The sequence below is a fragment of the Pungitius pungitius genome, chromosome 7 (assembly GCF_949316345.1).
Source record: "Pungitius pungitius chromosome 7, fPunPun2.1, whole genome shotgun sequence".
Classification (NCBI taxonomy): Eukaryota; Metazoa; Chordata; class Actinopteri; order Perciformes; family Gasterosteidae; genus Pungitius; species Pungitius pungitius.
The window spans coordinates 19,433,445-19,450,067 of record NC_084906.1 but is presented as its reverse complement, the minus strand read 5'-3'; the positions used below and the strand labels follow the sequence as shown (position 1 = coordinate 19,450,067).

The 16,623-nt window shown below is 50.7% G+C and overlaps 1 protein-coding gene across 2 annotated transcripts in view; it reads right to left on the bottom strand.

Annotated features, from left to right (window-relative positions):
• Window positions 1-16,623, bottom strand: part of ncanb (neurocan b) — a 91,986-nt gene that overhangs the window by 29,944 nt on the left and 45,419 nt on the right. For both annotated transcript variants that reach the window (XM_062563354.1, XM_062563355.1), the window contains exon 10: window positions 8,200-8,316. In XM_062563354.1, the coding sequence (XP_062419338.1) occupies window positions 8,200-8,316 (117 nt within the window). The remainder of the gene's footprint in view (window positions 1-8,199; window positions 8,317-16,623) is intronic.

Sequence of the window (16,623 nt, the reverse complement as noted above, 5' to 3'; positions counted from 1 at the left end):
TTCGAACGTGTCTAATCTGTGACAGCTGTGGTGTGTTCTTCACGTCAAGGAAGAACCCCCCCCCCCCCCCCCCCGCTCAACTACACCACTGAACGATGTCTACAAGGGCGATTCAGTGAATCCAAACTTTTTGAAGGCACCAAAAGTCGCGACATTACAGAAACAAAGTGGAGCAGAAACTCCACTTTCTGTCAAATCATCCATCACGTCGATGGAGTCTGGTGAGGAGAGCCGAGGTACCAGCTTCAGCAGCATGCTGGAGATGGTGGAAATATTCAAAGTGCTTCAAATGAAGAACCCCCACCCGAACCTGTTCCTGTTTGTGTAAAACGCTCGCACGCTCATAGCGGCGCCAAATCGACCCGTCAGCGGAGTAACGTCACTTCTCTTGACTCCTTTTCTCATGTAAATAGGGAACACGGCCTGTTACTCGGCTGAAGGGTGCGGATGCGCGGGGTGGGGGGTGGGGTGGGGGGGGGGAACACGACGTCGCTACGGCGAACCGGCGCTGCCGGTGCGTCTGGGTTTTACCGGATGGCGTTGTGCTCAAAGACACAAAACCCCCCCTCCCCAAACAGCCCGGGAAGATTCATCTCACTTCACACACCGCTATGTGGCTGTGTGTTCACTGCTACGTGTGTGTGTGTGTGTGTGTGTGTGTGTGAGGTCCTTCGCTTTGGTGTGACAGCGCTTCTGCAACATTGGTACCGGCCTGGGAAAATGTAATGAGGTAAAGTGTCACAACATCTCACGTCGCTCTGCCAGCTGCGACAGTCTGACTCTGACAGTGTGTGTGTGTGTGTGTGTGTGTGTGCGTGTGCAGCCGCTGGCTCCATCTTCAGTGTCTGTTTATATTTGAGTGGCGGTGGGGGGGGGGGGAGGGGGGGGGGGGCGGTGGCCATGGAAAAATAAGCCAGGGGCTGTAGAAGCCAAACAAGCTGCTACAGCGCGCTGGCTGACTCCGTTCAGGAGGAGGAGGAGGAGGAGGAGGAGGAGGAGGAGGAGGAGGAGGAGGAGGAGGAGGAGGAGGAGGAGGAGGAGAAGGGAGGGGAGGAGGAGTTGTGGAGAATCAAAGCATTAGTCGACATGCTCTTATTGTTATTTTCTTGCTCTTCCATTTCCTCTTTGCCTCTCTTTCTTCTGCACTTCCTTCTCCTCTGTGACTCCCGAGTCTCGTCACCTTCCATTCGCTGTCGCTCCCTCTGGAGATCTCTGGATGGCAAGTCCATCCTTCCTTGTTCCCCCCCCCCCCAGTCTACCACGGGGGGTATTACCGGGCTGATTTCCTTTGGAGGAGGGTTTAACAGGTGTCCCATTGCGCCCCCCCCCCCCCCTCCTCTACTCAGGACACCCAGGGTGTGATCATTAACACTCTACCTCTTGGATGGATTACTTATGCTTTCACTTCTCCTTCCTCCCTCATCTGTCTTCCTACATCCCTTCTCCCTTCATTATTCATCTCTTGGCTTCCTCCCTTGCATCCTTCCTTCCTTCCTTTTCAAAACACTTCCTCTGCCTCTGTTTTTCTCTTGGTTTACTTTTTCCTCCTTTCCTTCCATCCTCCCATTTATGTAGCCCCTCCCTCTTCTCCTGGTCCTTACTCCTGTAGCATACAGACTTATAAAAGTACAATACATAAAAAGTCATCTTAAAGTGGAGCAGGTCCCCAGAGGGGCGAATGACAGGCTACTCTCTGTCGCTATTCCTGACATTCTTAAAGAGGAAATAGCAGAGTGGAATTATCTATTCTTTCCTTTGTCGGAATCAATTAATCACTGACAGTGGAATTATATAAGGATGTGTTTCTGAGTAGAAGGAGCTCTGATGTTGGATCTATTTAAATATCTATTTCTGAAGAAATGCACCAAACAAAGTGCCTGTGAAAACTCTTAAGGAAGAATGACGATTGATTATCTCCCTCTTCGATCTCTGATCTGCCACCATGGAGATCATGAAGTGACAAGGACACCAGCATGAGGAGCGTCTGCTTCTCTAGTTGCTTCGTTCCTGCTTCATTGTCATAGTTACATTTTTTGGGGCTGACATTCAGAATATCGTGATTGAAAACTGCAATTATTTCTCAAAATTAAAATCTACAAGAGAAACGATTAGACTGACATCATGTCTTAAATGTTTCTGAAGTATTTTTGAAACTCAATTAGATAATTAACTTCAAATGATGACGCTTTGTTACATGCATTTAAGATCATCTCGGCCTTCACGTGCATGGCTGCAGCGTGTGCACGTCATGAATAAAACACAGAGTCATAGAGTCAAAGAGACGTGTGTGTGTGTTCACTGCTGCATGAGTGTGCGTTGTTTCTGTACCTGATGATACAAGTGTGTGTCTGTTTGTGTTTGTTGTTGCGTGATTATTTCTGGCACACTGATTAACACGCCCCCCCCCCCCACGACCCCCCTCTTGTAAAACCCAGTTCCTCGTCTTCATGGGAAATCAATTTGTCCCCCTCTCCACGTGGCCAGCATTCATGCGCTTCACTTCCTCAGCTGCTGCCATACACAGACACACACACACACACACACGCACACACACACACACACACACACGCGCTGAGCTAAATCAAGCTCATATCAGCCACACGCACACATGCATATTTATTCTCTGTGCCCAACAGTGCTGACGACTAAATTACAAAAACAAGTAGTAAAGATGAGTCAACTCAAGATGGCAGGTGTGTGAATGTGTGTGTTTGAGAGAGAGAATAGGTGTGTGTGTGTGTGTTTGAGAGAGAGAATAGGTGTGTGTGTGTGTGTGTGAATGTGTGTGTTTGAGAACGAGGAGAATAGGTGTGTGTGTGTGTGTGTGTGAATGTGTGTTTGAGAGAGATAATAGGTGTGTGTGTGTGTGTGTGAATGTGTGTGTGTGTGTGTGTGAATGTGTGTTTGAGAGAGAGAATAGGTGTGTGTGTGTGTGTGAATGTGTGTTTGAGAGAGAGAATAGGTGTGTGTGTGTGTGTGTGTGTGGGAATGTGTGTGTTTGAGAGAGAGAATAGGTGTGTGTGTGTGTGTGTGTGTGAATGTGTGTGTGTGAATGTGTGTTTGAGAGAGAGAATAGGTGTGTGTGTGTGTGTGAATGTGTGTTTGAGAGAGAGAATAGGTGTGTGTGTGTGTGTGAATGTGTGTTTGAGAGAGAGAATAGGTGTGTGTGTGTGTGTGTGTGTGGGAATGTGTGTGTTTGAGAGAGAGAATAGGTGTGTGTGTGTGTGTGTGTGTGTGAATGTGTGTGTGTGAATGTGTGTTTGAGAGAGAGAATAGGTGTGTGTGTGTGTGTGTGTGAATGTGTGTGTTTGAGAGAGAGAATAGGTGTGTGTGTGTGTGTGTTTGAGAGAGGAGAGTAGGTGTGTGTGTCTCAATATGTGTGTTTGAGAGAGAGAGAGAGAGAGAGAGAGGAGAAGGTGTGTGTGTTCGAGCGAGCAAGAAACAGAGATAAAGAGAGAGTAACTTGGCCCGCAGCCCATTATTCTGAATTCCGCATGCGGCACAAACACACACATGCACACCCTCACACACACATGCACACACACGTGCACCCTGCAGCTCATTTCCATTCATCTCTGCAGTCGGCGTGTCCTTTGTTTCTCATTGTGTTGAGGGGGGTTTGGGGAGGGAGGAGTGTCCCCGCTGATTGACAGCTGGGGAATGGCGGCGCCCACCTGTATGCTCATGCTGTGCGACTGACCGCACACTACCACATGTGCAAAAACGGCGTTTGTACGTGGAGCTCCGATCGGACGGCGCTGTGGGCGGCGGTGGGGGAGGGCGCGGCCAATCCCGACTCTGATTAAGCATCCGATCGGAGACCTTTTGGCAAACTGGGACAAAATCGGCGGTCATCGGTGGCACAAAAGATCCACACGCCGGCATCGTGCACACACGAAACACTAACACTAACACACTAAATCTACAACTTGCTGTTTCTACAATTCAGTTTTTCTATTGAATAAATGGAATAAATCCTGATGAACTTTAGTAGATTGGTGTTTTTTAGAGGGCAGAACCAGGCCACTTGTTTCAGTTCTTGAAGCTAAGCTAAGCTAATGGTATCTTGTGGTTGCTGTATACGAGAACGATATCGACGTTCTGATACCATGTTTTTTTCCACTCTGATGCTGATTCCATTACCTGGACTCAGGTCCGATCCGGTTCCTCCAGGTGAATGTTGCTGGATCGGTGGCACTTTGCCGGATGTAGCTGTAATGTATCATTAAGCGAGGCGGCTACCTCGTAAGCTAACGTGAGTTAGCCGTCTCCCAGGTCCGGTGTAAATGAGCTGATGAACCATGGAAGCTGATACCAGAGGCCGTTCACACGCTGGTATCGGTTCAACTCCCCAAAATCGAGAAACAAGACTCGTAAGCCGCATGTTGAAGTTTATCTACATTCTATAAGAAGTTTTAGGAATCGGACCTCCCGCTCAGGCGGCCATTGATCGGAAACCGGTGAGTTACTGCAGGTCCAGTTGTATTTGTTTTAAAGGCGGTGCATTCTGACGCTAATGAGGTTCAGAGGACGATCTTAAGACACACAACCACACACACACAAACCCAGAGAAAAAGGAGTAGATTATGTTTAAAATAAGATATCAGAAGTTTCTATTGTTCAACCCTCTTTTCGAGTCCAAAGAGCCGCAGTAAAAGTCTTCAACATGTCTCCAGTCCATCATTAACCAAGGGATGAATGTGATGTCCTGCGGGGAGCGGCGCGGCAGCACCGGCCTCCTTTTCCATCCGTCTCCCCCCCCGCGTCCTCCCAACTCACCCAGAGATCCATCTGCAGCTTTTCCTCCTTTCACCCGTGTCACACTCTGGGGATATAAGTCAGCTCTATTGCTCACAGCACCGCCGCCTTCCCCCTCCAACCGCCCGATTGTTTGTCTCAACAATAAAACCTCCGTTATCCCCCCTGGCAGCCCGTCTCCCCCCGCCCCCACACACCCCCCCACCTCCCCCCTCCGTCCTCTTTGACCTCAGCAGATCGGCGGACACGCCGCTGAGGTGAGCTGGGTATTAATAGAGGAGACCTCGAGAGGAGCGAGTCTCAGAGGAAGAGTTACACATGACTTATGCATTGGGTTTACATAAAACAGGTGTGTGTGTGTGTGTGTGTGTGTGTGAAGGAGAAAATCTTTTGGAGCATATTGGACAGTTTGAGTGGAATGACTTTCATCCTGTGAGGAGGGAGGCATTTCTGTTGGAATACTTGTAGGGGCCCTTTGACGCCGCGATGCGAGAGGAACAGACAGGAGCGCCAGAGAGGGGTGGGAGAGGTTGGGGGTTGTGGGGGGAGGGGGTCAGAAATATGTGTTATTTGGGAAATGGCTGGGGGGGCTACTGGCTTGCTTTCAACCCCCCCCCCCCCAATCTTTGCACTTTGCGGAGCACCTTCAATACGGCGCTGCAGCGTGGATCCCTGCCAAGGAGCCATGTGTCAGGAGGGGCGGGGGGGGGGGGGGGGGAAGATCCTTAACCGAAAAGAAAAATGAGCCGAAGTCTTGTTTTGAATGGAAATAAAGCAAGTGTGTTATTTATGTAGAGAGCTGGGAGGCAGAGAGGAGGGAGGTGGAATTGTGGCCTCAGTGCAAAATAATAATAATAAAAAAATAAAAAAAACAAAGCCTCGGGCTTCCTGTCGAGCAGAAAACTTCAAGTGGAGGACATGTCTGCGCGCACAGAGACGATGAAACTGACCCTGGATGTCAGTGTGGTGGAGTCGGGGAGCGGTTGGCTGTGGACGCCATTTGTTTCACATGTTTTTCCATGTTTTCCTTCCTTTTTCTCTGACCGATGTACTCGAGGAGTCGAAGGCGGAGTAAAACGGAAGTAATAAAGATAAAGCAAGAAGAAGCGGGAGGCGGCGGTTATCTCGTCTAATTCATGCGAACGAGGGGGGGGGGGAAACGGAGGAGGCGAATCCTGGCGGGGCCGTGAGGAAGATGAATGGGGAGGAAGAGACGATCGGAGCCACTTCCTCCTGCTGAGAGGATCGTTTACCGTCTCGACCTCACTTCACATTCTGCAACAAGCGCCAGCAGCACACCAGCTGCTGCCCACACGCAAAGTGTTTGTCCCTATTTGTGGGTTCATCCTGATGCGAATGAAGGTCCTTTCACTGATCAGAGTGATTTACCTGACCCCCCCCCCGCCCTCCTGATGGGTGGATTGAGGTCTTCCTGAAGAAGGAAACCGATTGGTCGTCCCTCTCTTCCTGTTAGTCACCGATTTGTGCAGCTGAGACACGTTTACGTTAAACAGAAGTTTATACCTCATACAAAGTAGTTGCAATGGAACAAGTGAGTCGTTGCTTAGTGAGATATATTAAGCCGTGTCATTTCATCTGGGCGCTTTTTGTTTACATCTCCCCCTTCTATTTTCTTTACCACAACAAATGCCGATTCCAGCTGGGAGGAAGGCAAATATAATTCAGCCTCGTATCTCCACAAACGGTCATCAATCAGGCAGGCTTGATTGTGCCTCATTAATCACTTGAATCACTTAATCTGCTGCAGGAACCGGGACTCTTTGGTTTCTTATTTAGGGTGCCACACACGATGGTCCTTGTGTCTCCACTGACAGCACTCAATCAATTTAGACCCAGTTAGGAGTACAGATGGAGCCTTTTGAAGACGAGGATCTGGTGGAGCTGCTAACGTAGACACGTACACAGCTCTCCCCTCATAAATATTAACTGCGGACCCACGGTGGAAACATAGCCCATCAATAATGCAGCTCCCAAAAACGCTCCTCAAATAATTGCGGCTACGAGCCGAGTCCTGGAGGCCGCCTCCGAGCGGTGTTGCCTCTGTGTTGCCTCCGCCTCACTCGTCCATAAATCCTCATTCCTCGTGCAGAGGACATGGGCTGCGCTGGAGGGGCTACTCCACGTATTTTAGGAGAAGGAGAGAGAAGCCCAGGGGTTTGGAAATGCAACACGGAGCTCAAGCAGCACTTTCCTTACGGCCCAATTCCCGTAATGCGTAAAATTGTGGTCAAGCTTTTGGTGTAATAAGCAATTAACCTTGTTGCCTTTGGCCGTAATTCGTGGTGAAAACATCAGATACGCGGCTGTTTAGCAACATAATCAACAACCCCACACTTTAGTAACAGCAATTAAACCCTAATGAGGAAGGGAAGCGAAAGGAGTGCAGAAATAATCAGTAAATACCAAATATTTTATGAGTGGGTACCCTGCCAACATTTATGTTAATCGGAGTTAAAGCACATTCGTCACAAGCGACAGATCCAAAGTCTATTGATCGTCAATGTCGTTAATGCGTAGGCACACCTAAATGCTGCATAATAAGAATGGATAAGTTATTGATAACCAGACCCAGGGCAATAGGCCCCGCATGACTCCTGACCCCTGACCCCCCCATCTATGACCTATGACGGCAAGTAATGACCTTTAAAACCGCAGCTTGGCCTTTTGTCTCCGTGTGAATCACCAACAAAAGGCTCAACGTGTTTCCCAATACGCGTTCCACTATTAGCTGTCGGCACTATGGGTCGGCTAATAGATGCACTATATATATATATATGTATATATATATATATACATATATATACATATATATACATACATATCATTATATATCTATTCATGGTTATATATACTCCCCTTTATGTTCCTGTTTCCCTCAGCACTCAAACCAGCTGCTCCATCCCTCACTAAACCTCATCACGGCTCCTCTGTGGCCCATGTGTCCTGCATGGTCTCAGCCTCTCTCACACACACACACACACACACACACACACACACACACACACACACACACACACACACACACACACACACACACACACACACACACACGCACACACACACAGCTGGGTGCATGCAGCTTCCAATCAGCCACCTCTGTCACAACTGGCTGACTTGCAGCATATGGATAATCCTCCTCTCGAACAAAGAGGGGACAAAACAAGCCGTGTGCAAACGTCCCCATGAACCCGCTGACGTCACAGTGATGTCATACGCCGTCTGTCTGTCCCTCGCGGCACGGTGACACAGCGTTGACGCCTCTCGGCTCTGAGCAGGGGCGTAAATATAGACAGCGTGGGGGGGGGCCCGCGGAGGGAGGACAGGGGCTCACGGCAACTTTTGTTCCGTTGTCCGTTTGTCCATTCAGCGACTCGTCATAAGCCAAGCTACCGGGGGGGCCGTGACCTGACGGCGACTCACCGATCTCGCAGCTCTCTCCGGAGAAGCCCTGAGGACAGTAGCAGCTATAGCCGTCCCCCTCCTGCAGGCAGCTGCCCCCGTGGAGACACGGGTTGGTCTGGCACGGGTTGTCCTCCACTGTGAAGACAGACAGAGGGGAGAGAAAATGTGAATCTCACCATTTATTCTACAGCGAAGGAGCCCCACGGAGGTGCCTCGAATGCTGACAAACTGTGACAGGCAGTGAGCCAGCGCACCCCCCCTCCCCCCTCCCACTTCTCCCCCCCTCCCCCGGTCATTATCCCGAGCCCGTCCGGAGTGGGCCTCCTCGTCTCGGGCCTCCTCGTCTCGGGCCTCTGGGACTTTGTACAAGGTGAGGGATGGGGTCCACGTCGCCTTCTGTCGCCGCCCTGTTTGTCATGACTGATGGCCGCCGGGGCGAAGGACGATGTGCTGAGTCACCCTCCCCCCCCCTGCTGTTTCTACTGCCTCCCACGATGAGCCGGGGTCCCCATAAATTAGCGGATCGTGTCATGCATGCCGCCGCGGGGGGGGGGGGCACCTATCTTTATGGCATATCACGGGGGGGCGATAGACACATTTGATGAGGCCGAGCCTCTTCACGAGAGTTATTTTGGCGAGTGAATGGCGGAGATGGAGGAGATTAAGTCGTTATTACTGCCGTTATATTTTAGGACAGGACGGGGGGGGGGGCAGGCGTCAGGGTTTTGTTTATTGTGCATGCAGACGGCAGGGCGCCGGCTCGATGAAGTGTCTTTTTATCATCCGATCCTGATAGGATTGCAGCCCCTGACACAATCTGTCAGGCCATCTGATACACTGCATCTCCTCCATAACAACGGGCCGCCTCACTTAATGATGTATGAGAGCCCGCTGCAGATCCCCCGAACGTCGACCGTCCCGACCCCACCGGGGGGGGGGGGGGGGCAAAGCCATTCATTAAAGTGTCGGTGTGCGCGTGCGAGCGCATTCCGACCCGGACTCGTCGCGTACTGGTGAGATGTAGATAAACGTGAGCGTGGATTCAATTTCCTGTGAAGCGGGGCGACGTGGTGCTGCTGGTACCCAGGGCAGGGGGAGATGATGGAAAGTGTGTCTTTGGAAATAAATTTTTTTAAAAGCCATTCGCTGAATGAGACAAAAAAAAACATTAGGGACTCATTTCCTCGTTCAACAGCGGGGGGGGGGGGGGGGGGAGAGAAAAAAACAAAAAAACACGTCAAACCAAATCAAAGACAAAGTGTACGGTGAATGTGTGAGGAGAAGAAAGGAAGACAGCTGTTTGCACTCAGACTTCTACAAATACAGCACAAATGCATCATGAGAACGTTAACGTGCACCATCTGAGTCACACGTGCACGGTGTGGCATGCGAGGGTCCTCGCGTGGGGCTTTTTCGGTATTCAACCTCAGCTTCAGAAACCTCTCTTCAGTTTGAGTGTCTGCACAGTGGAAAAAAGGGCGAGGAGGCGCGCTGCGTGACTGACAGCTGTGGGGGGGGGGGGGCGGCGGCGGCCCATCGGGTCGAGTCACTGAGGGAGGGCTCGGGGCGCGGCGTGCAGGGAAGTGGAAAACACCTTTTGTGTTTAGGTACACCTTACGTAAGGCGTAGCGGTGTCCTGTGTGGACATGAACAACCTGTCCATCCAAGGCAGAATAGTCTGTTCATGTGTGTCGACCTGCACGAGTTAACTGCCATTAAAAGCTTCTCCCCCCCCCACACACACACTGTAGCAGCCCTGACAAACAGGGTCCGTGCTTTGCTTATAGTGAGAAGAGTTGAGTCTTTAAACATTCCATCCGGGGGGGGGGGGGGTTGGTTTGACATTTAACGTTTGTTTTGCAGAAGGGGAGAGGTTATGCAAGTGATTAAAAAAGGTGTGAGGCAGAGAGAGAAGGCTGAGGCGGAGAGGGAAGGGGAGAAAAATACAAATATGAGAGAGAGAGTAAAAAGGTCTGTGATACATTTCCTCCTCTCTTAATGCTTGCTGCTGCTGCTCATGATTAATTACGCCCTGGTCCTGAAATAGGTCGCCTCTTCCAGTTCTTCTGAGTGTCTTTCTGTTTCTGGGCTAAAGTCGGAGAGGAAAGGAGGAAGAGGAAAGGAGGAAGAGGCAGGAGGAGGACGGCGTGGTGTCTGCTGACGTAAAGTCTTCGTCCCTGACGTTGAGCGGAAGCAGAAACATCTCTTCAATCCACTGCAGGATTTATGAAACACGTTCTTCTGTGTGACACTTTTCTGCTCTTTGGGGTCGTGTTAAGTTTTTTGAAAAAGCCTCTCAGGAGGACGGGAGATTATCTGAGCCCCGTGGCCCATTTGGGAAGCTGCTCCCCGATGTCAACACACGCACACACGCACACACACACACACACACACACACACACACAGAGGATTTGGAATGGGCCATAAAAGAGGATTGCGATAAGGGAAATGTCTCGCGTCCCATGAAGTCTGAATCTGAGTGCTTTGCAAATTCGACATAATGGAAGCCCCCCATAAAAAGCTTGTGCTGACAGATACACCCAACTCAAACGTCTGCAACACACACTCTGAAAACTGTTCTCACACACTCACTCACACACACACACACACACACACACACAAGCGCACTTTCATTTACTTTATTTACACCTGCTTTTGGCCGCTGCGTCGCTGTGCCTGGACTCACCCAAGCTTGTAATAGCTTTGCTGAGACGGGGATCATTCCTTGGCCTGCTAAAGTGTCCCCCCCCCACCCCCCGCCCCTCCTTTCATGGGCGTGATAAGCCATCACCTGTGCCCCCCCGGGCGGCAGCGGCAGAATGTAACGCTGCACTACACCGAGGCAAACAGAGCAGTTCCAGCTGTGGGCTTCATCGCGCAGTGAGGAGAAAGGCGAGTATAAACTCTGCTTCGGTCACTCGGGGCGGCAGAGCAGCGACGGCAGGATTAAAGAGATGTATGCAAAAGTGTGACGGATGACACCTCAGGCTGGTCCACACGCCGAGAGCAACGCTACATTAGGAACCTTCTGCAGGTAAATTCATAGTCAATTAATTGGTCCTCCATCATGTACGCGCCCGAGATGTGTCAATCCCAGTAAGCTCCGCCCTTTGCGGTCTATTTGACTCTAAATGGACCAATACATCAAGCTGTACGGGAGAAGACCTGAAACTACAGACCATGATCTCATGTTTTTGGATGTTTACTCAGGGAATAAATCACGAAAGAAGTAGAGTCATTTTTCGTCGCCCCCTGGTGGTCAGTTGAGAGAATGCTTTAGGACACTCCCTCATTGGCCTTCAGAACACAAGGTTGGTTTGACTCTCTTTTCTTTAGCAGCGCTCACCGAGTCATCTGCAACGACCTCAGTGACCCCTGAAGTTTCCACCTCTCCCCCGACAGGAAGGACGGACGGACCAGAAAGAACCACGGATCAACCTGTCCTCCATCAGCCACGTCACTCATTGCAGATCAGCTACAATTACTGCCGGGGGGGGGGGGGGGGGGGATAGAAAACCTTTGTCTGCTGGAATAAAGATAACACGGCATCGGTGGCACCGCAGCGCTCTCGCATTACTTCCTGGTGACGGATGGGCAGAGGGGGGGCGAGGGCCGAGAGGTGGAGCGGGACGGAAGCAGAGACGCAGGTGGTGCCGGTTACTGCAGCGAGGGCCGTTACACCGAACCCTTCAGTGGGCGGGGGGGGGGCTGGGGGGGGGGGGGTTCATAGCAAGCTTCTGCGGCATCAAAGATAAACCCCAATATACCACCGGGACGGAAGAGGAAGAGTTCAGAGCTTTATTACGACTGAGCCTCTAAATTGTGCGTCTGTGGAGGTGTCACTATTTTTGATTGACGAGTGTAGCGATAAAACAAACGTGGCCAATGCGGTTGTTGAGACCACAGAAGTGCAGCCCTATTAATCCATGGGAGGGGGGGGGGGGGGCATACTGTATGCCATAAAAGCGGTAAAAAAGAGAAAGATAACGTAACCCGATCGATCAGCACCTGCTCGGCTCCCCGGCGTTCCCGGGGGCTGGCAGGAAGTCGGCGCTCAAGGACGACGCCTCGGATCCGGGCCTGAGCCTGGCTCGACCACGAGAGGCGGGCCGGGGGGGGGGGGGGGGGGGGGGGGGGGGTGACAAACGAGCATCGATGGGCACTGCAGGGGAGGGAGGCAATAAGACGGAACTCACAACAGTTGCTGAGACTGAAAGGAGAAGGAAAAGATTTACGTTGTGAGGTGCACGCCCCAGATACCATGTGACCTCTCGTTGCAATGGAAATATAAGTCTCCTAGTGAAGCGGGTGCATTAATTATTACTGAGCGTGCTGAAAGCTGCAATCAACACCGGATTACTCAAATGAAAAGACTGCCAATGTATGAAACTGTTCCCAGTTGTTATTTATTTACACGGCGATGTGATCAATTTACAGTCTGCAGGCGTCACTTGTTCTTTGTGACTTATAGAAGCAAGATGATTGGATAAAGGTCATGAAATGGGTACAGTGAGTTCATCATCCATTTGTACATTTTGTACATTTGTAGAACTCCTTTCTACAGAATTCTCCTTGAGGTGTTTCCATATCGGACCGAACACAGCGACCCGACCAAAACCCTTTTGTTCTTTTAGAAATACGAATTATGGCATCCGGCCCCGATTCTCAGTCCGTGGCCCCTTGTTCCTCATCTCTCCTCCAGCAGGAAACCCAAGGTAGCAAAAACATAGGAGGTCTGGGATTCATAACTGGATACAAAAATAACTTTTGGATTTCCTATTGAAGATAAAAAGGAGGAATTATACCATGTACATTTGGGGTTTATACCTACCCAACATGTGCATGACGAAAGAACAGAAAAGAAGTCCAATAACACTTATAAGTTACAATATCATTTTATGCTAAAATCATACGGAAATAGCATATAATTGAGAGCCGATTTCAGAACAGAGCTTCTGATCCAAACACACACACACACACACACACACACACACACACACACACACACACACACACACACACACACACACACACACACAAGCTATGAAAATGCGTGACACTTGCAATTAGCCACAGTGCCAGCACCTTGACACAGCAGGAAGCAGCAGGAAGCAGCCCTGTGCTCCCCGTGAGCATCACACCGAGTCGGCGGCGGCGGGGGGGTGGGGGGGGGGGAGAAATGGAGGGTCTTTTGTTACGAGAGCGGCATTCCTGGCGTCTCCATTCGTCCTAAATAAATTGCATTATCTGGGCTGTCAGAGTGGAAATAAAATAATCCATCTTGGCTTATCATCACAAACACATTCTATCCACCTTTTTTTCCCCTCATCGTGCGGGTGCTAGTGGTGAAATGAGAATATTGAATCAAGCGTATTCCTCCGTTTAAAAAAAAAAAAAAATTAACCAAAGATGTTGTGCACGCACAGAGGACTGAGAGCTTAAGGCCGCGTGATTGCTCAACACATGTTTGGCTGCACGTCGAGCGCTGTACGTGTCTTTAGCTTTTTTCCTTTTTGTTCAACACGGAAATAGTCTCAAAATCAAATGAATTATTAATTAATGAATGCACACAGCTCTCAAGGGAAAAACGAAGTTGATTTGCACACAAGAACTGCGTCACATCTGCAGGCTGAAACTCACAGAAGGGACGCTGGCTCCTCCAGATCCCTCCAAGCCTCCATTGTTATTTGTTACAGATACTTTGACCAGACACCAGACCGTAATCTACACCTTCACATCCAGTGAGACTTGAGAAGGGGCCGTTTGGATGCCTTGAAGAGGACTGTGGTCGTTGTAATGCTAACGAGGAGCAGAAGGAGGTACTGCTGTGGACGGGGATGGCAGCAAACCACAAATAGACAATAGACAGCGACACATGACTCCATTTTTCAGTCTTATGTACCCCTTTAAATCAAAACTCAGATCCTTCCAGTGACCAAAGCCGAGTGGCCGCTACTCGCCCCCCTCCTATCGACCCCCAGGAGGAACGGCCTGTTAGACACGCACGGAGGAGTGAAACCTTCTCTGGGGAAGACGCAGCAGATTCCTGACGTCTAATCTCGTGGCCCCACAATGCCTCCGTTGTAGCGGCCGGTCACCAGGTAATAGTCTCGTCCCGCTCCGCGCAGCCACACAATGGCTCCACACACGGAGGGTCGTGTTCCCCCCCTGACAGCACCCCGCCAAAGCCCTCCGACTCCATCACCTCCCATCTGGTGGAGCAAGCCCTCGGGGGCCCGAAACGGGCCGGACATTAAGAGTTCAAGATAGAGAGTTCTGTGAATTCTATTGTTTGTAATAGGGAGACTTCCTGTCATCGGGTTTAAGGAGGCATATAAATGCTAACGACTCCAATAAAACGGGAGGAGAGCGCTCCAACGAGCAGCTGATGGTTTCATCTACAGTTGTTTGTTCGGCCAGCTCCTTGTTACGGGCACAGCGCCGAATACCGTGAACCCTCCAATCCAAACACGCAAAGTTTAGGAGCGACACGACAAATTCACTCTCCACGCACGTGTGAGCACGATGCTTAAAAGTAGGAGAGTTAACGCGCCACATTTGGTCTGCACCCGACTGACCAGCAGCAACAACAACAACATCAACAACAACAACAACAGGTTTCTTTTGCTGCCACCAGTCAGGAGTCATTCATCCGCCATAATGGGAGCTCTGGGTCCCGCGAGTTTGGAAATGAAAGACAGCGGCCTGCTGGAGTCTGAATAATCACCAGGTTTTGTTGCAGCAGCAAAGATAATAAAACGTTTTGTGTGATGGCAGAAATATAAACAGCATGTTTAAGCAATTTCAGGTGTTATTTTGTTTCTTTTTAGGACCACGACCGGAAAAATTAAACCCAAATTCTGTTGGTGCATGAGCTTACACAGATGTTTTTATCGTTGACTGTAACTTCTGTTCCCCCAGCACCGGTGTGTTTGGACTGAGCCTTTTGCCTTCCACACATTGAATTATTTAGTCAGCGTTTCAGTTTAAACGGCCCAACAACAAATATTTGCCTTTTCATATCGCAGCTCGACGCTGAACAACCTTTGGCACTCGCGCACAGATGTGTCCTCGCTTCTTCAATGCCCCGAGTACACATTAGGCGAGGCGAAGATAAACGCTAGTTGGCGTGACCCCGGGGGGGGGGGGGGGGGGAGCAAAAGTCGCAGGGGGCGGGGCTAAGCGCAGCGTCAATTATGATGCCCGTTGCATTTCGGGAGTCGGCCACCTGAATGGAACAGGGGCCATGATTCGTGCCACTAATTGCGGCTGTGTTTACCCTGTAGAGACCCGTTCCTAATGGAACACGTCCATATTTGATGCCATCCACGTTGCCCCGGGGGTTACGCAACACCCCCGAGTTATCGGTGCACCGATTACCCTGATTTAGAAGGGCTGATCCGAGGCGGCTGGTTTTTAGCAAAGGGAGAATCGGGACCAACGCCGCGCTCCATCTCGCCACTGATGGAGACGAAGGCAGTCGAGGTCACAGAAGAAGCGCGTCTCCGACGTTCGATTTTTTTTTAGCCGCCTTTCGCCGGTTTTGGTTGTTGTCGTTTGCTTTTTTACAAACCTGCCTCCCATCTCGAGTCCCTCGAAAAGCAAGAAAAATATGGAGAATTGTTTGACGTGCGTTGTGAGCCGACTCCTCGCCACAGTGTACTTAAGCTCATTCCCGACACTGGGGCGGCTCCGTTATTCCCCCCTGGTTAACCGGGCACTCAGTCAGCAGCTGAGCGGTGTGCGGCGCCGCTTCATCTCACACCAAGATAGAGCCCGGTGTCCCTCGAGGCCGTTCTTTAACAAATCACATTCATTTTATATGCAGCAGCCAATAGCGGAGGATTAGCTCCCTGCGCGAGGGTTTGATTCGGGGAGAAAATGGAGGAATTACAACCGTGAAAAGAAAGAAAGAAGAACGAGAAGCAGACAGCGGATGGATTTAAGGGAGGTGACAAATTTGTTGTTAAATGGACGCGACGAGGATCAGATAACGGCGTGAAGGCGACTGACCGCCCCCCCCCCCCCCCCGCCCCGAGTTCAAGAGGCCATCAAATTGTTTCAGCCGCGCGCCGTCACAAAGAGGAGAAATAAGAGTTGGGAGAAAAATCAATGGACCTCTTTCTCTATGCAGCAGTCCACCAGCCGGCGGACCAACTGAGCATCCATCCACCGACCCTGATAACACGCCGCCATTTATCTTACACACACACACACACACACACACACTGGCTCCTCTCCTCCAATTGTGACACTCTAATTGGGCTGAGGGCCGGGCTGCCGTGTTAGCGATGTCGCCACGGGGCCGGGACCAGGCTTTATTCCTTGGGATCAAGCCGGCGTTTTTGTAAGCCGCCGGACCGCCGGCTCTCGACGCACCTGCGGGCCACTCGGCTACGTTTCCACGCCGGGATTATCTGGGCGTGTAACTTTTCTTGTGCT